The sequence below is a fragment of the Panthera tigris genome, chromosome X (assembly GCF_018350195.1).
Source record: "Panthera tigris isolate Pti1 chromosome X, P.tigris_Pti1_mat1.1, whole genome shotgun sequence".
NCBI classification, from domain to species: domain Eukaryota; kingdom Metazoa; phylum Chordata; class Mammalia; order Carnivora; family Felidae; genus Panthera; species Panthera tigris.
The window spans coordinates 94,187,535-94,212,392 of NC_056677.1; the positions used below are offsets into that span (position 1 = coordinate 94,187,535).

Genomic DNA, 24,858 nt, shown 5'->3' on the forward strand with positions numbered 1-24,858 from the left:
TCTCTTCCCCTCCCCAGCTCATGCATGCTCTCTCTCTCTTTTTGTCGAAAATAAATAAAAACCTGAAAAAAAATGAAAAACTCTACTTACAAAAAAAAACAAAAAAAAACCAAAAAAACACCGAGAAGTCAGGTGATACAGGATATGAAATACACTCTGGGTCCAACTGGTGGGACATACTATAGTTGTACAAATTCATCACCTCTGAACTTGTGTAAGTGAGCCAGTCACTGGACAAGAGTTTGCGAGATCCTCATATCCAGATTCATGAGCTAACATTCATGTCACTCTTTCGGCTGGGCCTCTAAGCTGATTCTTCTTAAGGCATTATGTGGCCATTTAGTAAAAAGCATGGTGGTGCTGGGAAATTAAACCATTTTGGGTCAGATTACATAAACGCCAGTCTTTTTCTTTTTTGGAGGGCATCATGTTGCATTTTCAAATAAAGGGTTAATTTAAATTGATTTAGCAAATACTGATTAAATGTCTACCCTGTGCAGGTGCTATGCAAGATATTAGAGCAATCCTGCTTCAAATATTATATGTGGGGATAGGAGAAAAAGATAAAAGAATTTAGTGCCAGGCAAGTTGCAGTATATGTTCTAATGTGTACGTTATATATTGTGATCATTCTGATTGGGAGGACTTGAGAAAGTTTGGTTTAACAAGTGACCTATAAATCTGTAGGGTGAGGAGGTTTTTCATAACGTTTGGAAAGAAGGATATGAGTTTATATCTGCTAATGTCTGAGGTGCATAAATGAACTGAGAATTATTGTAAAACAGTATTTACTTCTTTTTTTAATGTTTATTTATTTTTGAGAGAGAAAGAGACAGAGTGTGAGCAGGGGCGGGGGAGGGGCAGAGAGAGAAGGAGACACAGAATCTGTAGCAGGTTCCAGGCTCTGAGGTGTCAGCACAGAGCCCGACGCGGGGCTCAAATTCACGAACCGTGAGATCATGACCTGAGCCGAAGTCGAACGCTCAACCGACTGAGCCACGAAGGCGCCCCCCACCCCGCCTTTTTTTTTTTTAATTTTAATACCAGTATAGTTAACAACGGTGTTATATTAATTTCAGGTGCAGAATATAGTGACCCAAAAATTCTCAGTATTTTCAAATTTAAAGCCTGTTTTTTAATGCTTATTTATTTACTTTTGAAAGAGAGAGACAGAGAGACAGAGAGGCAGCGAGAGAGGGAGACAGAGAATGCCAAGCAGGCTCCGCACTGTCAGCACAGAGCCAGATTCGGGGCTCGGACTCACAAACCGTGAAATCATGACTTGAAAATCAAGAGTCTGACGCCCAATCGAGTCCCCCAAGTGCCCCTAAAGCACCTTTCTATCTCTCATACTTTTGAGACTTTTGAGACCGTCATTATAGCAGAACTCACCAGGAAAAAAAAAAAGTACTCTGAGGTCAAGAAATATATTAAAATTTAAGCACGATTATTTCACCGATAAATTGAATAACAATTATAGTTTTCAATCGTGTGTTGAAATTCTAACAACCTGGTTTTATACCGCACAAGATTTAGTCTCGATACCAGTGGAATACAATTGTATGTATTCTGCGCAATTTTTTTTGATAGTACCTGTTGTTTATAAGAAAACGAACGAGCGTTTCATTTTTGAAGGGGGGAAATTTGTCATAGCCAAGTGGATGAAAACATTTCTAAAAATCGTGCAGGCTCCTTTGGAGGTGTTTGCTGCATATGGGTCTTCAGGAGATGGGTCTCAATCCTTCCTGCGGTCTCTATGCTGCCAACACTAATCACTTAGAAAAGGGAAGAGGTACCTGTGCATTTTACCCAGTCTCCTTCTGTTTTATGGTAGAAAGGCTGGAGAGTAAGTATGGTTTTGTGCTTTCGCGGAGTAACAAATTTGTCTTTTTTTTTTTCCTTTTTTAAGTGAGAGTGAAGAGCTGTTTTTTACAATTGTTATGTTGATTTAGTTTTTAAGGGAGAGAGAGCAAGCCAGGTAGAGGCAGAGAAAGAGAAAGAGAAATTCCAGGCAAGCTCCGCACCGTCAGCGCACAGCCCGATACGGGGCTCGAACTCATGAACCGTGAGCTCGTGATCTGAGCTGAAACCCAAGAGTCAGACACTTCACCGACTGGAGCCACCTGGGGTCCCCTGTCATATTTTTCATTTTACTTAAGTTTTATGTGAACAATATTCTTTATACCAATACTTCCCTGCCTTTTAACAGTTGCTCTCAGCTTCCGCTAGTGTTCTGTTAGAAAGTCATAATGGCGCATCTAGGGCATGTTTTGTTTGCCAGGCAATATTTCCTAGTGGAAAGCTTGATTTCTCAGCACGGTCCATATGGTTTCATCCTCTTGCATTTATATAGCATCGTAGAGATTTGTGAAAGGTTTCATTATTGCCACGTGGCTGGTTCATTCTATTGCCCTTTTGTTTTAAAAATGGAAAAGGCAGAAAGGCTGACTTGTTGCCAGGCCAATTTATTTATGGAACGGTATTAAGTCAACCTTCTGCTTTCTTTATTGCTACCTTTCCCCTCACGTATTTGTCTTTCTCTCTAGAAGTATTAATTTATGTTGAAGAGATAGTTTCTTTTTAATGAGCCCAAGCAAGTGAGGAATAAATAGTACGATTTTGAATACTTTCCTTTGGTTCGAGGGATTTGTACTACAAAATATTAAATATTCTGTCTCTCTTCAGCTGTAAAGTCACAGAATCTGTTTCTTTACATAAAACACCTTGGAATATATCCAGATTTGCAAAGTAACAAATTTTCTATATGTAAAACGTTTTTTTTTTTTTTTTTGAGAGAGAGAGAGAGCGAGCGAGCACGGGAGAGGGGCAGAGGGAGAGGCAGAGAGAGAATCCCAAGCAGGCTCCACGTTCAGTGCAGAGCCTGATGCAGGGCTCGATCTCACGATAGTGAGAGCATGACCTGAGCTGAAATCAAGAGTTGGACACTTAACTGACTGAACCACCCAGGCGCCCCTATATTTAAAACATTTTATTCGACTTTTATATTTTTATTAAAAATATTTATTTATTTTTGAAAGACAGTGAGAGAGACAAAGTGTGAGCGGCAGAGGGGCAGAGAGAGAAGGAGACGCAGAATCCGAAGCAGGCCCCAGGCTCTGAGCTGTCAGCACAGAGCCTCACATGGGGCTCGAACTCACAAACCATGAGATTGTAACCTGAAGTTAGATGCTTAACCAACTGAGCTACCCAGGTGTCCCTAATTCTATTAAACTTTTATATGCGTGATATTCTTTGTGCCAGTGACATGGGCTCTGAGTTTTCTCTGCAAGTTAGTTCTGAAAACCGTTTATAAAAGTAGGAGCAATGAAATGTTTACAAAAAAAAAATTGTCCGTAGAAACGGCTTTGACAAAACAGTATTATATTTGTCTTGCAAAATTGTGATTTTTTGCAGGAGAAGTGCAATGACAATTCCAACTCCCAAACAGAGAGGAGTGGGAGCCTGTCGGAAGAGAATGAGCAACAATTGGAAACATCTCCAGGCCAATTGTCAGAAAACCAAGATCATTCAGAAAGATCTCAAGGCCAGTCGGAGAGTTCTTGTGATCAGTCAGAGAGTTCTGGCCAGTCGGAGAGATCTCGTAGCCAGTCAGAGAGTTCTAATGAGCAATCTGAGACATCTTGTGACCAGTCAGAGAGATCTTGGGCCCAAACAGAAAGATCTCGTGGCCAATTAGAGAAAGCTCGTGATCAGCCAGAGACATCTCATGCCCGATTAGAGAGAGCTCATGACCAGCCAGAGAGATCTCATGCCCGATTAGAGAGAGCTCATGACAAGCCAGAAAGATCTCATGCCCAAATAAAAAGATCTCATGGCTACCCAGAAAGATCTCATAGCCGATCAAAGAGATCTCGTGGCCACACTGAGAGATATCATGGTCACTCAGAGAGGTCTCGTGATCATTCAAAGAGATCTCATATCCCATCAGGGAGATCTCATTTCCCATCAGGGAGATCTCATGTCCCGTCAGGGAGATCTCCTGTCCCATCCAGGAGATATCCTGTCTCATCAGGGAGATATGTCCCATCAAGGAGATACCCTGTCCCATCAGGGAGATCTCCTGTCCCGTCAGGGAGATATCATTTCCCATCAGGAAGATCTCCTTTCCCGTCAGGGAGATCTCATTTCCCGTCAAGGAGATCTCCTTTCCCGTCAGGGAGATCTCATTTCCCATCAAGGAGATCTCCTGTCCCGTCAGGGAGATACCATTTCCCATCAAGGAGATCTCCTTTCCTGTCAGGGAGATCTTATTTCCCATCAGGAAGATCTCCTGTCTCATCAGGGAGATATTTCCCATCAGGGAGATCTCCTGTTTGGTCAGGGAGATCTGTCTCATCAGGGAGATCTCATTTCCTGTCAGGGAGATCTCCTGTCCCGTCAGGGAGATCTTATTTCTCGTCAGGGAGATCTCCTGTCTCGTCAGGGAGATTTCATTTCCCATCAGGGAGATCTCCTGTCCCATCAGAGAGATCTTATTTCTCCTCAGAGAGATCTCATCTCCTATCAGGGAGATACCATGGCCAATCAGGAAGATATCGAAGATACTCACCAGTAGAAAGATTCAAAACATCATCCAAATTTGAGTCTGAATTTGACAGGTAAAGACATAATAAACATTTAATCGTTAGTATAATGTGTAGAGTCATACGGAAATGGACTTTATTGGGTAAATATGTTTTTGTAATAGATGTTGCATTGGGACTAAGGTATTACTAGAATGAAGGTTAGTAACCAATACATGGCATTAATACTCTTTCAACTTGCTCCCATCTCTGGATCATCCAGATTCCCAATGTGCCCTCCTTAACTTGTTTCATCCAGGTTGGCTTTCCCTGGCAGAGCCCCATGTACTCAGCCTTTCCTACTGAGACTTCCCGACAATAAAAACACATTGACTTGGTGTCCCATTCCCTTTGAAACTGTCAGGTTTCTAGGCTAGCTAATCTAACAACAGACTATGCTAGACTGATAATATAATCTCGGATAATGAATTTCTGTCTTTCCTTCTCTGTCTCCTTCTCGAAAAGTCTTCAGAGAGTCCTCGGCATACAAATGATAGGCGTGTCTTTGGGTAGCTGAAGTCTTCTGCTTTTCTTGAATCAGACCATAGGAGAGGATGCTATTCTATGCATAGATGCAACACTCACCTTCTGAATACATTTAGAATATATCACGTGCATTTACTTGCCTCCTACAACAGATAGGTTAGGTCTGTCTGCCCTAGCAAAAAAAAAAAAAAAAAAAAAAAAAAAAAAAAGAAAGAGAGGGAGAGAGAAATTTAATAGTATTGCAAATTATTTGAGTTTTAAAAACGACAAGACGCTTGTAGTAGGATCAGGTAATTGAGTAAAAGTTTATTTTCAGTTCAGACTTCTCAGCGATTGCCTTCAGCTTTCATTGCCCATAAATGTCTAGTCAGATATTTTAGCACATATTAACAACTGCACAGAATTGCTAGTTTCAGCTTCATTTTCCCCCCAAAATGTAGGGGTAGGGTATTGTGTATATAGACAATGACTGATGTAGGCACTATTTTAATGCTAACGGCCTCATCCTACTTCCATTAACAGTACACAAATAATTTGCTATAAAAATGAAAATATGCTTAACATTGACGACAGGCAATTAATATTTCTGCATTTCTTCAGGATTTTTATGTTTTACTTTATTTTATACGGTAATTTTTGTCTGTCAAGTGGCATAATACTTCCACCGAGGTGCTGCAATTCCATTTACGATGACATATTTCTGTCATTGTCCATTTTAAAATTGAATGCACAATTCTGTTCCGTTGTTTCTCCTTTATTTTCTATTATTACAATTTCTTGTATTCTCAGCACAAATAAGGGTATTTGCTTGGTTAACATTAAAGTTATCAAATGCAGAACTATTCTAAAAGAACGTATAAAGTACAGAAAATTAGTGTACTCTTAGAATTGATCCCTTGGAGATTAATTCTTCAACTCCATCATTTTCCATTCTAATACTATACATGAGTTGACCAGTTAGGTGTAATAATACTCTTCAGACCTGGAGTTGGCTTCTGCACCAAGGATAAAATGAAGACTTTAGTAATTTCATGGCCTCACGTGAAATTTTCCCCTCAGGCCAACTTGACCAGAAGATAAAGACAAACCAGAAGGGTTTAGTACATTTCTGCCTTACATACGTCACCAACGTACAAGCCCAGTGTGGTTTGGATAAAAGGTAGTTGTGCACATCTCTGGCATAAAGAATGAGAGCCTATTCAGAATATTATTTATTTATGGAGACTCGCAATAACGAGTCTCAATTCTGAAAAACCAATATGATTCTCAAAAACTCTAAACAGAATTTATCGTAAGCAGGATGTGGATTTGGATTTGTGACACTCCAAAAATACCAGATTTCAGCTTTCAGTACTTTTCTGATATGGTTAATTATATCCATAGACAGATGTCTTCTTTCTTGGCTGAAGTGATACGTAAATAGAGAAGCGTGCAGAACAAAAACTGTCTTTTGTACCCTCCGCTAAGTAATTTCCATGAAGCGAATGGCACAGTGCACCTATCTTTACATGAGCTGGGCTGTCCACCTGATGAAAGCTTTTCTAAATACAGATAACAGCTTCAGAGGAAATGAGCCTTTTAGTTTCAGAGTGCTTGCCATTTAAACTCCAACTACAGAGTGACAACTGACATTACCACTCCACCATGCCAAGTCATTCTTGAAACAGATTCAAACCTGATGATGATTGACAAATCAGATCTTTGAGTCTAAAATCCCTAATTTACTGTGCATCACTCTGAAAAACAGAAGTCTTTTCAGACTGACTACTTGATTTCCCGGTTTTTGTTCCCAGATTCTTCACTATTCCCTAGCCTCATTTGTTACTCAGTTGTTAGTATTTTTCTTACTTCTTGGAAGATGATGCCAGTGAGAATCTGGTCCGTGAGTTTTAAGGAAACGGCCCTTCTTGGAGTGAGTAGAAACAACATAAGAATATGAAAACATGGCTTTATGTCCCAATTCTGTCACTAAGGGCATTGGGCAAATTACTTAATATTTCTGGATCTCAGTTCCCTAATCAGTGCAAGGAGAAATTTGGGCTACGTGCCTAAAGGTCTAGACCAACTGGAAACATCTTACAAGTTTATGAATTTTGGGTTTTTTATTTAAAAAAAATCGTAAAAAGCCACATAAAATGACCATCTTAATCATTTTCAACTTTACACTTCAGTGATGTTAAGTATATTCACAGTGCTGTGAAACAGACCTATAGAACTTCTTCATCTCACAAAACTGAAACTCTATACCCGTTAATAACTTCCCATTTTCCTTTTCCCCCAACCCCTGATAGCTCCCATTTTCCTTTCTGTTTCTGTGAATTTGACTACTCTAGATACTTCCTGTAAGTGGAATCCTGTAGTGTTCCTTTTTGTTTTTGTTTTTGTTTTTGTGAGTGGCTTATTTCGCTTAGCGTAATATTCTCAAGGTTCATCTATGTTTGTAGCCTGTGACAGGATTTCCTTCCTTTCGAAGGCTGAACGATATTCCATTGTGTGTATATACTTTATTTATCTGTTGATGGACATTTGGGTTGCTTCTACTTCTTCAAATACCCTCTCTGCTCCTCCGTCCCCTTCGGAGATTCCCATAATGCATGTATTGGCCTGCTTGATAATATACCGTAAATCCCTCAGGCTCTCTTCATTTTTCTTTGTTCATTTTTATTCTGGCTTCTCCAACTCAGTGATTTCAAATGACCTTGAAATGATTTCAAATGACCTCTTCAAGTTTGCTGATTCTTTTTGCTGCCTAATCCAATCTTCTGTCGAACCCCTCTAATGAATTTTTCGTTTCAGCTATTGTATTTTTCAGCTCCGGAATTTGTTTCGTTCTTTTTTATAGTTTCTATCTCTTTGCTGATAATCCTATTTTGTTCACGCATCATCTTCCTGATTTCCTTTGGTTGTGTATCTGTGTTCTCTTTTAGCTCGTTGAGCATCTTTATGATCATTATTTAAAATTTTTTTTTAACGTTTATTTATTTTTGAGACAGAGAGAGACAGAGCATGAACAGGGGAGGAGCAGAGAGAGAGGGAGACACAGAATCTGAAACAGGCTCCCCCCGACGCGGGGCTCGAACTCACGGACCATGAGATCATGACCTGAGCCGAAGTCGGACGCTTAACCGACCGAGCCACCTATGATCATTATTTTAAATTCTTTGTCAGGTAGCTCATAGATCTGCATTCCTTTAAGGTTGAATTCTGTAGTTGTATTTTGGTTGATTGGACCAAGTCTCTGATTCTTTGCGTGTCTTATAATTTTTGCCGGGATTTGCGCATTTGAAAACACTTTTCCCAGTCTTTACGTTCTGGCTTCGCGCAGGGGAAATCTACTGTCTGGGGAGTTCTAGCACCTCTCAAACCTTTTATAACCTCTTGTTCCCCTTGGCAGCTGCCTGCAGAACTGCAGCTCTGGTGTGCTGTTTGCCTCTGTTTTCAGTAGCTTCCAAACTCTGGCCTTGGTCTCATTAATGCTCTGAGTCTGGTGAAACAAAAATCTAGCCCTCAGGCAGCCCCCAGAGAAACCAGAACATTGGATACATGGTCCCCTCTTTAGTTTCCATCCCAAGGGTGGAGCCCTAGTCCAGGGGTTTCCTCGCGGTTGCTCTATGCTCATTGCATAGGGGGAGGGACAAAAATAGGTGCACTAAACGCGGGGAACATTCCTCCCCCATTCACTGGAATCCCTTCTTGGTTTTACAATAGGCAGAGTGCTGTAGTTTCTCAGCTGGTCTCTGGAGTTCTCACAGAGGTAGTCTAGTCTATATGTTGGTTTTATTTATTGCTTTTTTACTAAAAAAATTTTTTTGTTAATGTTTATTTTTGAGAGGGAGAGAGACAGAGTGTGAGTGGAGGAGGGACAGAGAGAGAGGGAGACACAGAATCCGAAGCAGGCTCTGGGCTCCGAGCTGTCAGCGTAGAGCCTGACGCAGGGCTTGAACTCATGAATTTTGAGATGATGACCTGAGCTGAAGTCGGATGCTTAACCGACTGCGCCACCCAGGCGCCCCTGTATGTTATTTTTAATAGAGTGTGTGTCTTAGGCAAAAAAGGGCCTATAGCTTCCTAGTCTGCTGTTGTCTTCCTCAGCTTGGGCTGCCATGACAAAATACCACAGATTGGGTACTCTAAACAACAGAAATTTATTTCTCACAGTTCTGGAGCCTGGAAGTCTGACATCAGGGTGCCAGCATGGTCGGGTTCTGGTGAGAGCTCTCTTCCTGTCTAGCCACCTTGTCTCTGTGTTCTAACATGGTGGAGAGAGAGCAAACTCTGGGCTCTTCCTCTTCTTATAAGGACACAAAATCCCATCATGGGGACCCCATCCTCATGACCTCACCTGAGCCTAATTACTTCCCAAAAGACCCCTCCTCCAGGTACCATCGCGTTGGGGGTTAGGTCTTTAGCATATGAATTTTGAGGAAACAGAACACTGAGTCTGTAAATGCTGTCTTGCTGACGTTACTCTGAAATAAAAATTTAACCAGAAATATTCAATTGCCTGGTTAACTTCTGATCTTTGCTATGCATGCGGTGAATAAAAATGCACCGCTAAGCCGAAAATCACTTAGCGAAACACTATTCTGTATTCTAATCGCATCTAGCATTCAGTCTTCAATCAGATGTTTAAATATGTATAATGAAACAATATTGCTTGAAGACATACATTTTACATAATTTCACTCAGTATAAAAGGTTGTTGTTTTACAATGTCACCATTTATGATTTGTGTCAGGTTTTTAACAATGAAAAGAAGGCGTGAACACTTCCAGAAACAGGTGTATCGAAGACATGATCAAATGAACAGGAATCGAAGGGTAAGTATCAGCCTTTGCGATTTTATAGCACAGAGTCTATGTAGATTTTTTTATGTCGTTTTCATTTGAACCGGCTTTCTGTTTTGTAGCCATTTTTCTTCTAGTAGTTAGTTTTGGCATCTGCTTATATTGATGATTACTTTATTTAGTTATTTAGTTAGTTAGTTATTTTACTCTTTATTAATTTTATTTTTTTAACTTCTATCCAAATTCGTTGGCATACAGTGCAACAGTGATTTCAGGAGTAGATTCCTTAGTGCCCCTTCGCCATTTAGCCCATCCCCCCTCCCGCCACCCCTCCAGGAACCCTCAGTTTGTTCTCCATATTTAGGAGTCTCTTCTGTTTTGTCCCCCTCCCTGTTTTTATATTGTTTTTGTTTCCCTTCCCTTATGTTCATCTGTTCTCTGTCTTAAAGTCCTCATATGAGTGAAGTCATACGATATTTTTCTTTCTCTGACTAGATGATTACTGTAATATGTTGTAAAACCCGTCTGCCAACATCAGGGTAGGAAGAAACCTTGTATGTCAACCGTGTCTACATGTTTCCAGCCTTGCACTACAGGTGCTTGCAAAAGGTTCCCCCTTCCCTTCCGTTACCCGCGTTTCTACCTTATATTACTTAATTTACCTTCTGAGTGGGCATTAGACAAAAATGAGATGGGTTACAAATAAAACTTACGCGTAGTATTTATTTATTTATTTTTAAATAGGCTCCACACCCAACGTGGGACTTGAATTCATGACCCTGGGATCAAGAGTCACATGCTCCACTGAACTGAGCTACCCAGACACCCCAGTAGCATATGTTACCTTAAACATTCTTTTACAGTCCTTGAATCCCCAGGGCATTGTCTTTATTTTATTTATTACTTACTTCTTGGAGTGCTGTAACAGTTGCAAGAAATGCTGTATATTGACTGAGCCAATTAAACCTATTTTGCTGGAAACGTCTATCTTTATTACAGAGCTCACATGTTTGACCTAAGTATTTAGATGAAAAGCTCTATTAAGTAGGTGTAGCTCTTACATGAGACACCTAATACTTGCTTACTCCTACACATGCCACTCTGGTATTTTTCCCGATACCTCTTCACCTATAGGAAAAGACAGGGTGGCTTAGATGGCAATGTGATACAGTGTAAACCGTTCTGGTTTGGGTCTGAGAGACGTGACTTCCCTTCCTGGCTAATCTCCTTACGAGCTGTGTGTATGACCTCGTACACGTCACTTTCCCTGCTCTCGGTATTAGTTTTCTTTCCCTATAAATAAGATTAACATGAAAGACATCTGTAAGATATCCAAAGAGATCTAAGTGGTATGGTGCGGTGACTAATGACAGGGGCTTTGGACTCACACTTGGATGGAATCGTATTTCTACCACTTAATACCAGTCTAATCAATTTCAGGACATCCACGCTTTTTTCAGTGTTTATATCTCTGAAAGCAGGAAGCGCCTTACATTTGCTATGGTACACCATAGTTACGTTGGAAAGTTTAAAAACTTTTTCAGGGGCATCCGGGTGGCTCAGTCAGTTGAGCATGTGACTCTTGATTTCAGCTCAGGTCATGATCCCAGGGTCATGGGGTCGGGCATGCGTCACGCTCTGCGCTGAGCTTAAGGTTCTCTCTCTCACTCTGTCTGCCCTGCTCTCCGTCTCTTTCTCTCAAATAAATAAATAAATAAATAAATAAAATAAAAGCTCTTTCAGCGATATGTAAAATAACAGTGCATTTTATAATCATTGGTATCTTAGATTCGATGAAGCATGGTAGCAGAGGTACCCTGGGCCAGTCCCTTTGAGCCTGTTTCCTCAGCTATAAAATGGCGATAATATTGACCTCATAGGTTGTTGTGATGATTAATTGAAATACGTGTAAACATTTTAGGATAGAGACTTATGGTAAGCATTCTATAACTGGAGTTCTTATTATTTTATTATTGCTCTGATGATGATTATGTCGAATTATACATGATAATTACCAAATGTTCATGATGGCCATATAGACATGATTACTTTAAAAATCCATGGCTTTTTAAAAGTTCTTACATTCTGGGGCAACTGAGTGGCTCAGTTGGTTAAGAGTCTGACTCTTGATTTCGGCTCAGATCATGACCTCACAGTCATGAGATCGAGCCCTCCATCAGGCTCTGTGCTGGGCACGGAGCCTGCTTGAGATTCTCTCTCTCCCTTTTCCTCTGCCCCTCCCCTGCTCTCTCTCTCTCTCAAAATAAATAAAGTCCTTGCAGGGGCGCCTGGGTGGCTCAGTCGGTTAAGCGTCCGACTTCAACTCAGGTCACGATCTCACGGTCCGTGAGTTCGAGCCCCGCGTCGGGCTCTGGGCTGACGACTCAGAGCCTGGAGCCTGCTTCGGATTCTGTCTCTCCCTCTCTCTCTGACCCTCCCCCGTTCATGCTCTGTCTCTCTCTGTCTCAAAAATAAACAAACATTACAAAAAAAAAAGTCCTTGCATTCTAATTCATTTTATGTAATAGATAGTCAAGAGATTTTCAGTGTGAAGTAAAAATTCCCCTTGAGAATATAGGGGCAAATATGAATATTTTAAAAATAGGAACAAAATCTCTAATAGGCTTCCACATGGATACAGCTACAACCTCGTAAGTGTTTCTGTTTGCCCATTCATTTCTTGAATCTGACTTCAGTTCCTACCTTTCTAACGAATTTTGCTGTCAAAAGATTTTTAGTGCTTCTTTGTTGTCAAATTCAATGTCCTTTTCTTGGTCCTTTCTTTCCCTTTGTGGTATTTAATTTCTTTATTTGACACTTTTGAGCTCTCATTACATTTCAGAAATGTGCTATGTACTTGAGAAAGAAAGAAAACGAAGGAAAGAAAGGGAGAAAAGAGAGAAGGAAGGAGGGAAGAGACAGAAGGAAAGAGTGAGGGAGGGAGAGAGACAGACAGACACATACAGAGACAGAGAGAGAGAAGCATAGCAAAAATACTTAGAGGCGGGTGCAAGGTACAAACCAGCTAAGGAAATTATAGGAGGGGAGAGAGTGTTTGAGTTGAATCCTAAAGGCTGAGTGGAAGTAAGCAAAGCAGAAATGATGGGAAAGGCATTCCGATCAGAGGAAACAACATGATTAAAGTTACAGAAGTGGGGCGCCTGGGTGGCTCAGTCGGTTGAGTGTCTGACTCTTGATTTCGGCTCAGGTCATGATCCCGATGTGGGGCTCAGGTTGTGGGATTGAGCCCCACATCTGGCTCTCCGCTGAGCATGGAACCTAGTTGGGATTCTCCCTCTGCCTCTCTCCCCAATCCCCTAGAAAAAAAATTAATGGTACAGAAGTGAAAGAAAGCACGGCGTGTTTGGTAAACTGCAATTAGCTTGGTTTGACCAGACTGCAGTAGTTTTCCGACTTTGTACTGCAGAGGTCTAGGGGTTTTGAAGAGGTGCCTTAGGGGCCAACGAAGGCACTTTTGCTTTTCAGGCTTTTGCATATTGGGATACCAAATTAAGATTTTGTTAGAACTAGGTTTTCTACCACTTTATTTTTTTTTGTTTTTAAAGATTTTTTTTTAATCTCTATTGATTTTTGAGAGAGACAGAGCATGAGCGGGGGAGGGTCAGAGAGAGAGGGAGACGCAGAATCCGGAACGGGCTCCAGGCTCCGAGCTGTCAGCACAGAGCCCGACGCGGGGCTCGAACCCACGGACCGCGAGATCGTGACCTGAGACCAGGTCGGCCGCTTAAGTGACAGAGCCACCCAGGCGCCCCGGTTTTCTACCACTTTAAAAAATTAGTTTGAAAAATCACTGAGCTGAAGTGGAAAGTGAGTGGGCAGAGCTGTCGAGAGGTGAGGGTGAAGAGGTAGGGTGTCAGGAGCCAGATCACCGAGGGCCTGCGTGCCACGCTGGAGTATGGATTTTATATCGAGGGCAGTGTAGAAGTATGTATGGAAAGACCTTATGGAAGGAGCTGGCATTGACCAATTTATTTTCAGAAATAATCACACTTAGCTCAAATCCCTTTCTTACAATAGTTTCAAGTTCTAATTCCTGTTCCTTTCCCCCCATTGCCTCCTGTTCTTCTGTCTTCTACTTTGGCTTCTCTATACCTACTTAAGCCCCGGACTAATCTGCTGTGATTGCGACTGGTTTGCATATAAACCATAGCTTCATTCTGGAGGCATCCTTATCCTTCTTTAGTTCTTGGCAAAGACCCCATTAACTGGCGTTGCTGATAGAACATGGGTGAGCCTATGCGAGACTCTGTTTAACTCCTGGAGTCATTGCCATTAGACACGCATCCGTATCGAATTCAGGGCTGTCTTCCATGGCGTATTTACGTGTAAACACTAATAGGTGCTTCCATCCTAAACACGAACTTTCCGATAAGAGGATATTTGATCTGTACCCATTAACTTTGAAGAATAACTACATGTGTGATGGTGCTTTTTTAAAAAAAAAGAAGTTTTTATTTATTTTTGAGAGAGAAAGAGAGAGCAAGCAAAGGAGGGGCAGGGAGAGAGGGGGACAGAGGATCTGAAGCGGGCTCTGCACTGACAGCAGAGATCCTGACGTGTGGCTCGAACTCACGAACCATGAGATCACGACCCGAGCCAAAGTCAGATGGTTAACTGACTGAACCATGCAGGAGCCCCTGTTACGGTGCTTTTATAGTCTACTGGCTCGATGGGCTTTTTGGCTGCTATTATATCGTTTGTAAGGCTGTTAGCACCAAATCTGCTTGCGAACTGTAATTGTGGTTACAATTTGATATAAAAACAGTTGGATCACCAAACACCGGTTACATATAAGCGGCTGCACTGAAACCAGTTCAGTTGTGGAGTGATCTGGACCAATTCATGTTTGAATGGAATGTTTTCATTATGCTTTGGTTTGTTTCATTGACCGCATGTAGGTGTAAACTTTGTTGTCACTTACAAAGTAATTACACGGATAAGGGATTTAAGGTAACTATTGGAAAAAATCCTAACTTACACATGAAATGTCTGGGATACAGGTAAGACTTTCTAAAATTATTGGGATGATACAATTCTCCATCTCAGCTTTTTTTTGTTCTTTTGTTTGTTTGTTTCAGAAGTAGAATTTAGCGATTCATCACTTACATATAACATCGAGTGCTCATCCCAGCAAGTGTCCTGCTTAAATGCCCACCACCCATTTAGCCCATCCCCCCACCCGCCTTCCCTCCAGCAACCCTCAGTTCTCTTTATTTAAGAGCCTTTTATGGTTTGCCTCCGTCTGTGTTTTATCTTATTTTTCCTTCCCTTCCTCTATGTTCATTTGTTGTGTTTCTCAAATTCCACATAAGAGTGAAATCATATGATATTTGTCTTTCTTTGACTGACTTATTTCACTTGGAACACTCCTGTTAATTCCACGTTGTTGCAGATGGCAAGATTTCATTCTTTTTCATCGCCAAGTAGTATTCCATTGTATGTATGTATGTATGTATGTATGTATATATACGTACATATATATGTGTGTGTGTATATATATATATATTTTTTTTCTTTAGCCATTCATCAGTCCATGGACATTTGGACTCTTTCCACAATTTGGATATTGTTGATAGTGCTGCTGTATACGGGATATATATGCCTCTTCAAATCGGCATTTTTATATCCTTTGGATAGATACCTAGTAGTGCAATTGCTGGGTCCTAGGGATGTTCTATTTTTAATTTTTTAAGGAGCCCCCATATTTTTCAGAGTGGCTGCACCACTTTGCATTCCCACCAGCAGGGCAAAAGAGTTCCTCTTTCTCTGCATCCTTGCCAGCATCTGTTGTTTCCTGAGTCGTTAGTTCGCCATTCTGACAGGTGTGAGGTGGTATCTCGTTGTGGTTTTGACTTGTATTTCCCTGATGATGAGTGATGTTGAGCATCTTTTCCTGTCTGTTAGCCATCTGGATGTCTTCTTTGGAGAAGTGTCTGTTTGTGTCTTTTGCCCATTTCTTCACTGGATTATTTGTTTTTTGGGTGTTGAGTTTGGTAAGTTCTTTATAGATTTTGGATACAAACCCTTTATCTGATATGTCATTTGCAAATATCTTCTCCCATTCCATTGGTTGCCTTTTAGTTTTGTTGATTGTTTCCTTCACTGTGCAGAAGTTTTTATCTTGATGCGGTCCCAGTAGCTTATTTTTGTTTTCATTTCCCTTGCCTCCAGAGACATGTCAAGTAAGAAGTTGCTGTGGCCAAGGTCAGAGAGGTTGCTGCCTGTTTTCTCCTGTAGGTTTTAGGTCTTACATCCGTATTGAGTTTATTTTTGTGTATGGTTTAAGGAAGTGGTACCTGTTCATTCTTCTGCATCTCACCATCCAGTGTTCCCAGCACCATTTGCTGAAGAGACGGGGTTTTTTCTGTTGGACACTCTTTCCTGCTTTGTGGAAGATTAGTTGGCCATATATTTGTGGGTCCATTTCTGGGTTCTCTCTTCTACTCCATTGATCTATGTGTCTGTCTTTGTGCCAGTTCCATACTGTCTTGATGATTACAACTTTGTAATCCAGCTTGAAGTCCGGAATTGTGATGCCTCCAGCTTTGGTTTTCTTTTTTGGGATTGCTTTGGCTATTCGGGGTCTTTTCTGGTTCCATACAAATTTTAGGACTGTTCTAGCTCTGTGAAGAATGCTGTTGGTATTTTGATTGGGATTGCATTGAATGTGTAGATTGCTTTGGGTGGTATCGACACTTCAACAATATTTATTCTTCCAATCCATGAGCATGGGATGTTTTTCCATTTCTTTGTGTCTCCTTCAGTTTCTTTCTCATAAGCTTTCTATAGTTTTCAGTGTACAGATATTTTACCTCTTTGGTTAGGTTTACTCCTAAGTATCTTTTGGTTTTGGGTGCAAATTGTAAATGGAATCAATTCCTTGATGTCTCTTTCTGCTGCTTCATTATCGGTGTATAGGAATGCAGCTAATCTCTGTACATTGATTTTATATCCTGTGACTGCTGAATTCATGTATCAGTTCTACCAGTTTTTTGGTGGAGTCTTTCGGGTTTTCCATGTGAGAGTATCATGTCATCTGTGAAGAGTGAAAGTTCAATTTCTTTCTTCCCGATTTGGATGTCTTTTATTTCTTTTTGTTGTCTGATTGCTGAGGCTAGGACTTCCAACACTATGTTGAATAACTGTGGTGAGAGTGGACATTCCTGTCATGTTCCTGATCTTACAGGGAAAGTTCTGTTTTTCCCCATTGGGGATGATATTAGTTGTGGGCCTTTCATATATGACTTTGGTGATGTTGAGGCATGTTCCTTCTATCCCTACTTTCTTGAGAGTTTTTATCAAGAAAGGATGCCTTATTTTGTCAAATGCTTCCTTCCACACCTATTGAAAGGATCATATGGTTATCTTTTCTTTTATTAATGTGGTATATTGGGTTGATTGATTTGCAAATATTGGACCAGCCCTACAGCCCAGGAATAAATCCCACTTGACCATAGTGAATCATTCTTTTAATGTACTGTTGAATTCGATTTGCTAGCATATTGCTGAGAATTTTTGCATCCAGCTTCATCAGGGATATGGGCCTGTAATTCTCCTTTTTAGTGGGGTCTTTGTCTGGTTTTAGCTATCTTTCAAAAAAAATTTTTTTTAAGTAATCTCTACACCCAACATGGGGCTTGAACTCACAACCCCAAGATCAAGACTTGCACGTTCTATTGACTGAGCCAGCCAGGCCCCCCCTATCTTAAATACAGTCAATATTACAGGCTTATTCTGTAAAGGTTATAAGGACACGCTTTGTGGATTTTATCTACAATTATTATCTTTCCCCTAGATCCAGACCAGTACTGTGGCATTTGACTTTTCCAAATCCCCATTTCCTAATTTGTTATGTGAGGGGGTTGGACTGCTTGATCTCTAAGGACCCACTGGCTTTGACCTTCTTGCATCTGTGAATAGGGGAGAAAAATCTGAAATTGAATGTTAGATGGAGGATCAAGCAACAAGAATATTGTCACTGAAAATGTCAGTCAATTTAAAATAAAGAAAATAAGCATCTGGTGCTGAGGAAGGACGGCTTTTGCATGATTTGTCTCCACTTTCCCCATTTAGATATCACCAGAAAATGGCCGCAGATCCCGCGAAAGCGATCGAAGACGTGAAAGGTAATTGCAGATAGACATCGGTACAATAAATTTAACTCTTCTTAGGGGAAAAAATGAAACAAAGATAAATACAGGTAGCTTACAGGGAGAGGCTTCTAGAATGATCCAGAACAATCCATACCAATCTGTTTGATAATCCCAATATCGAACCAGAAAATTCGTGATTAAAACGGCCAGGCTTGATTTTACGGTTATGTCTGAGATGTCCTGGCTTCGTTTTCCTATGGCGAATATACATGTCTTGGTGTCATATCCTTTCTACTTAACGCGTGCAGGAATTGTCACCTGAAGACTGAAGAATTCGGTACCATGAAGAATTTTCATTATTTAATCTGAAAATTAAAACCCCCTGCCCTTTATAATATATACCAGACATGCTAAGTAAATTTCAGTGTTCCAGATGATCTTGGTTTCAAGCATGCAGGGCTTTGCCAGGTGAAATTGTCAGGAGCGTTTGTGTAACCCTTCAGAACTACAGCCATGAAAGAAGGAGTCCTGTTATACACCTTTAAAATGGGCCTAACCAGGAGCATCTGCAGAAGGGCTCAAAGAGCTGCGGACGTAGGAGCAGATTCATGATAATAGATAGCATTTACCGAGTGCCGATTATGTGCTAGGCCCTGTGCTAAGCACTTTTACGTTTGTGATATAATTTAATCCCCAGCAATCCTGTGAGGTAGGTGCGAACATGTCCATGTTACAGATGAATAAAATAAGCTCCAGAGAGTATATTAACTTCCTTGAAGCAATACGACTAATAACGTAATTCAGATTTTGAATAATTTATTCAAATTTGGTTTGCGTGGCTACAAAGCCGTGGGCCTTCTACTCTGGTATATTGTCTCTCCACAAGTGCAAGTAAAGACGAGGTTAAATTCTTTAAAAGCCTAGCTTATTAGTTTTCTGTTGTTGCTTAACCAAATGACCACAAACCGTTGAAAACCACGCTCATTTATGATCTCAGAATTCTGTAGCTCGGACGTCCAGGGGTGCTGGGCTGGTTTTCCACCTAGGGCCTTATGGGGCTGAAATCAAGTTGCTGGCCCTGGGATGTACTCCTGTCTGGAGGCTCTGGGGAAGAATCTGCTTCCAACCTCCTTCTAGTTGTTCCTTGAGGTTGTGGGAATGAGGTTTTCTGTTTCCTTCCTGGCTGTCAGTCAGGGGTCACTCTGCTTCTAGAGGGAGCCTGAATTCCCTTGCATGCGGCCCCTCCATCTACCAACCAGCAACAGCATGTCATGTCCTTTTCTTTCGTTCTTTCTTTCTTTCTTTCTTTCTTTCTTGATTTTTATTTTTAAGTGATTTCTATACCCAACGTGGGGCTTGAACTCACAACCCCAAGATCCAGAGTCACATGCTCTACCCAGTGAGCCAGCCAAGTGCCCCTCCTTCTTACTCTTTGCCCCGTCTTTTGCTTTTATCATGTGATTAGATTAGGCCAACCCAGATAAACCAGGATAATCTCCTTATTTTAAAAGTCCATTGAGTTAACTAAAAAATAAATGAATAAAGTAAAAAAATAAAGTCCATTGACTTGGAACTTGAATTACATCTACAAGGTCTCTTTTGCCAGATAAAGTAATATATTCATGGATGTGCTATCTCATCACAGTCGCAGTTCTGGTGCAATTCTTTGGGGATTATTTTTGGAATTCTGCCTGCCGCATTTAGAATGTTACACTGACGTGCTTTTAAAATTAGCAATGGGATATATTGTGTTCAGTAAATAAAAAAAACATTTACACGTTCTGTGGAATGTTACGGAAAAGGAAAGAGAACATGTGACTAAAAGTTAATTAGGAAACCAATATCTATTTAATTACTCAGAGCACTCTCTCTTTTATCTTTTTTTTAATTATTTTTTAACGTTTATTTATTTTTGAGACAGAGAGAGACAGAGCATGAACGGGGGAGGGCCAGAGAGAGAGGGAGACACAGAATCGGAAACAGGCTCCAGGCTCCGAGCTGTCAGCACAGAGCCCGACGCGGGGCTCGAACTCATGGACTGCGAGATCGTGACCTGAGCCGAAGTAGGACGCTTAACCGACTGAGCCACCCAGGCGCCCCGCACTCTCTCTTTTTTCCAAGTCAAACACTGTTTTTGGTCCCGTTGGGTCCCAGCAGGAACAATATTTATAACCAGGAAAAAAGAGCAACAGTGAAGAAAATCACCTGACTTATTTTAAAACCACTGACTACCCCAACTTAACTGATAATATCAAGATAACCCCCTAGCAGTTAGGCTTTAGTTATTCTCTGCCTCTTACAGAGGGTGGCTACTCTTGAGATAGCCAGGCTGCTGCTTCTGTTAATTTCTGTGTATCCACATTTTCCAGCTACTTAAAAAAAAATTGTTTTTTAAAGTTTATTTTAATTTTGAGAGACAGAGAGAGCACACACAGGCAGGAGAGGGGCAGAGTGGGGGAGAGAGAGAGAGAATCCCAGGCAGGCTCAGTGCTGTCAGCAGAGAGCCTGATGCGGGACCGGAACTCACGAACTGAACCGTGAGATCATGACCTGAGCCAAAACCGGGAGCTGGATGCTTAACCGACTGAGCCACCCAGGCACCCCCAGCTACTTTTTAAATAACAACTTTATTGAGGTATAATTTTCATACCATAAAGCTCACCCACTTAAAGTATACAACTCAGTGGCTTGTGGTATATTAACAGAGTATGTCACCATCACAATAATCTAATTATAGAACATTTTCATTAGCCCCTAAAGAAACTCCTTGTACCCATTAGTAGTCACTCCCTCCTAACTCCCTTACCTCCCTCCCCACTCCAGCCCAAGGCACCTACTAATCCATTTTCTTTATATATAGAGGCTGTGGCTACTTTTGTTCCCAAATGCTTCTAGGTATGACCATACTGAAATAATAATAGCAAAGCTGCTTTGGCATTTGAGGAGTAGAAAAACTCGTCTTGTGGTTTTGAAGAAACAATATAAAAAAAGGCTAGATTAATGCATACAAGGGATCTTCTTGGATGCTATGCAAAGATTCCTCAATTCAATACTTGGAACCTTAATGCTAAAAGGAACTTTGAAGATTCTTGAGTAAAACGTCTTCATTATGTAGCTGGTGGAAATGAGACCTAGAGAGGTTAAGTTGAATGGCCCAAAGTTGCTCATCTAATTGTGCCTGTCAAATACATTTTTATTAAATATTATACTTAATTGACAGATACACGAGATGTGGTGCTAAAGCTTTACTCCTAAGAAATAAAAATACTTCAACCAATAGTTCTCTGCAGGAGCCCAAAGAAATAAGCCTGAAATTCAACTTTCAAGCAACTGGTCATCAGGTAAATGTAATAGAATTGCACCATAAGCTTCGCCCATGAGATGTTAAAGAATCCATGTGTAGTTTAAATATATATAAGGATTATCTGTTATGTATAGGGAAAAAAAGTAGTTAAACAAAGCCTGTCCGGAGCCTTTTGATACACAAATTTCTTCCCTGTATTTTTTTGCTAAGGACACAAAGGTCAAGAAAACAAGCTGACCTCAATTATTCATTCTCAAAGTGAACTTCGAGTCAGATACGGATTTAGTTCAGTCTACTGTGTGTTCACATCTGTAGTGGCCTTAAGGCTCAACATGGTTGAGGCACCTTTCCAAGGATATAATGTGTTTACCAAACTATATACTACAGCAAAAACAAAAACAAAAATGCTAATGTGAAATTAACCAGAGGACCTTGTTCCACTCATATTCTGATTAATTGTGTTCTGCATAAAAGCATATATGACTCAGAATTGGAAAATGGGCAATATATAGTAATGGATAGACTGCCTATGCCTCAGAGCAGTATCAGTCTGGCTTCTGATTTAGGTTTCGGGGTGGTGGTAAAAGGGTATTGCTTGAAAATGGAGAAAGAAATGTGGGCTCGGTGACCGTCTATACGAGGAAGAAACTGGAAGTTAAGTCTTGGGAGATCTTCGAGGTATTCCAGCTGGTTATAGACTAATAATACCACTTGGAAGTCACTTAGCCCCCGGGGTGTCTTCACAAGGCAGATTACCAAATTCCTGGGCACAGTTAAGGCATTCAGTCTCCACTGCATGGAAGCAAGCCTGACCCTCATCCTGTGGAAGCTTACCCACTTAGTCTATGGGTAATTGCTTTCTTCACTACCTCTTCAATTAAAGCCGTTTGATGACACTATTTAGCCTGTAAGAACCCAAGAGGTGGCCTTGGTGGTCTACCTCAGAGCAGGCAAAGTCTCTCATGCTTTTAGGGTCGCAGAGCAGAGTGCTGTGTAGTTTCTTCAAACTCACAATCTTGTCTCTGGTCGCTCGCAGTCTCCTCCAACCACCCCCTGTCTACTTTAACAATCAAGTTTCGTGAGTATTTTTAAATATTGCTAAACCACTAAAGCCATAGCTTTTCTTTCCTTCACAGACTAAACTTTCACTAAATGAAAGATTCTCTAAGCTGACAACGAAGAAAACGCCAGAATCAGTTGTCAATTCTGAAGACCAAAAAGCCCTTTCCTCTTAAAGGTTCGCTGTTAACAAGGATATTGTAGTGAGTTTATGCTAGACGATAGACATATGCTTTCAGTATTTACCGTTTTGCTTCTCTTGTTAATGTATCTTTTCTTAAGTACGCTTTGATGCAAATAACCTGTCAACAATGTTTACATAAGAGAAAAAAAATGTTTACTTTGTGTGCATAAAAGAACGGAGAAATGAGTAACAAGTAGGAAAGATGATTTAGAATGAGACATGTTAGGAAGACAGCTAGGTTTTCAGAATGACTTGTCTTCAATGGTAGAGAATATATTTCTTTTCTTTTCTTTTTTATTTTTTGTTGCTTTGATTTTAAGTTGTTTTTTGAGCTCAAGAGCCCACCTGGGAATCCTAAATAGATTGTATTTCAACAGTAGAGCAAGATTATTGATGAGCATCTTTGATGATAAAATATTCTCTGCCTCAAAAGTTAGTAAGATTGAACTGTACTCTTCATGAAAAAGATAAATTGGTATCCAAGCCTTTTCACTTTTTCTGGGAAATTATGCTTTTGCTTTTGATATGAACTTATAAGAATTTCAGATTGTTCTACTGTAATTTTCTGTGAATGTATTAAGGTAATAAAGTTTAAATACAAATGTGGCTTTTTGTCTTTCCATTGATATTTGGAGTCCAAAGTACCAATGATCCTGAATAACGATACACACAGACTATCGAAGTGTAATTTGGATGTCAACTGTGTCCAGCTAAGCCCGTTGTTAAAAATACTGGTTTATTATTATTTCCTACTTCTATAAGACTTTCAGCCTCATTTAATAAATCTTGCCCTCACATTTATTTGTGCAAAGAAAATGAAATGCAATATGGAAATATAAGAATAGTTGTATTCTCGTCGGACTCATTTATACCATGTTTTCTGAACCAAATTAACAAATGGTTGAAACATTGAGTTGAAAAGCAAAGCCATGATCAGTTTGACTCAAGGTCTCTACATTTTGTGGTAGCTTTGCTCCGAGGGTCTAACCTTGAATATGGAGAGTGACGATGTGCATGAAGCTTCATGCACAAGTGATTTGGGAGAGAATGTTTCTTCAGGTCACAAAAACAATACACGTTCATTGAAGAAATTTTAGAAAACACAAAATACCATAAAAACCCACATGCATAACAACTGTGATCTCTACCTCCATATGTATTTTGTTGACACAAAGATTTCTGCCATAGCAAAGCTTTCTTTCCGCGGTAGGTATCCAGTTTCCCATTGCTAGACATTCGGGCTGCATCTAGTTTGAGTTTTTGTAAATGAAACTTGTGATGACCATCCATGGAGCTAGATCTTTGCAGCAGATCTCCAATTTGTTCCATACGACCATTTTCTAGAAGTAGAATTGCTGGGTTAAAGAGTACTGATTTAGAATGTTACACATATTAATAAATCGCTGTACAGAAGATGAAAAGGCTTGTTTTCCCATACTCTCATCAACAGAGAATGTGGGATAGATGTACTGTTTTCAGGGTCTTGCTTGCTGATGGATAATATCGGGTGAAAAGAAACGGCATAAGTCAACGAACGAATACCTTCCCAGCTCCAAAATGGTCTCTTTTCTGTATTGAACAGCAGCCATATAATTCACACATCTCTCCCTCTCTGCCTTGAATAACGTTAGAAGTACAGGAGCATAAACAACCGGTTTGGTCCATGCCAAGAGATAAACACTCTGGGTATTTGTCAGTACATGAACCAAGAGACAGGCTGAACTTTCCACGTTTGCCTCATTTGGCAACAATCATAGCAGTGATTTTTTAATGTTTGTTTATTTAGTTATTTATTTTGAGAGACAGCGTATGAGTAGAGGAGGGGCAGAGAGGGAGGGAAAGACAATGCCAAGCAGGACACGGGGCTGGATCGCATGAACCCTGGGATCCTGTCTTGAGCTGAAATCAAAGAGTTGGACGCTTAACAGACGGGGCCGCCCAGGTGCCCCATAGCATTCATTTTTGAAGGGAGGTCCTCAGACCAGCGTGGTCAGCATCACTTAGGAAGGTGCAAACTCTCCAGTGTCACCCCCAGACCTACTGAACCTGAAACTCCGGGTGCGGGCCTCAGCAATCTGTGTGATGCATGCTCAATTGTGAGATCGTCCAATACGCTGCTCCTCAGTGGTAACTAAAATTCCTACCCGCAACCAGGTAGAAATTGTAGAGCCTACCCCATCTCCCTCTCTTCTGTTTTGATCTTTCTGCTTACTACTTTTTTTTTTTTAATTTTTTTTTTCAACGTTTTTTATTTATTTTTGGGACAGAGAGAGACAGAGCATGAACGGGGGAGGGGCAGAGAGAGAGGGAGACACAGAATCGGAAACAGGCTCCAGGCTCC

The 24,858-nt window shown here is 40.6% G+C and overlaps 1 protein-coding gene across 1 annotated transcript in view; it reads left to right on the forward strand.

Annotated features, from left to right (window-relative positions):
• Positions 1-23,094, forward strand: part of LUZP4 (leucine zipper protein 4) — a 32,106-nt gene extending 9,012 nt beyond the window's left edge. Inside the window, 7 exon segments of the mRNA XM_042975026.1 lie at positions 3,415-4,146; positions 4,148-4,520; positions 4,523-4,619; positions 9,808-9,889; positions 17,951-18,003; positions 21,191-21,311; positions 22,411-23,094. Coding sequence (XP_042830960.1) covers positions 3,415-4,146; positions 4,148-4,520; positions 4,523-4,619; positions 9,808-9,889; positions 17,951-18,003; positions 21,191-21,311; positions 22,411-22,509 — 1,557 coding nt within the window. The 3' untranslated portion in view covers positions 22,510-23,094.
• The last annotated feature ends 1,764 nt before the right edge of the window (positions 23,095-24,858 follow it).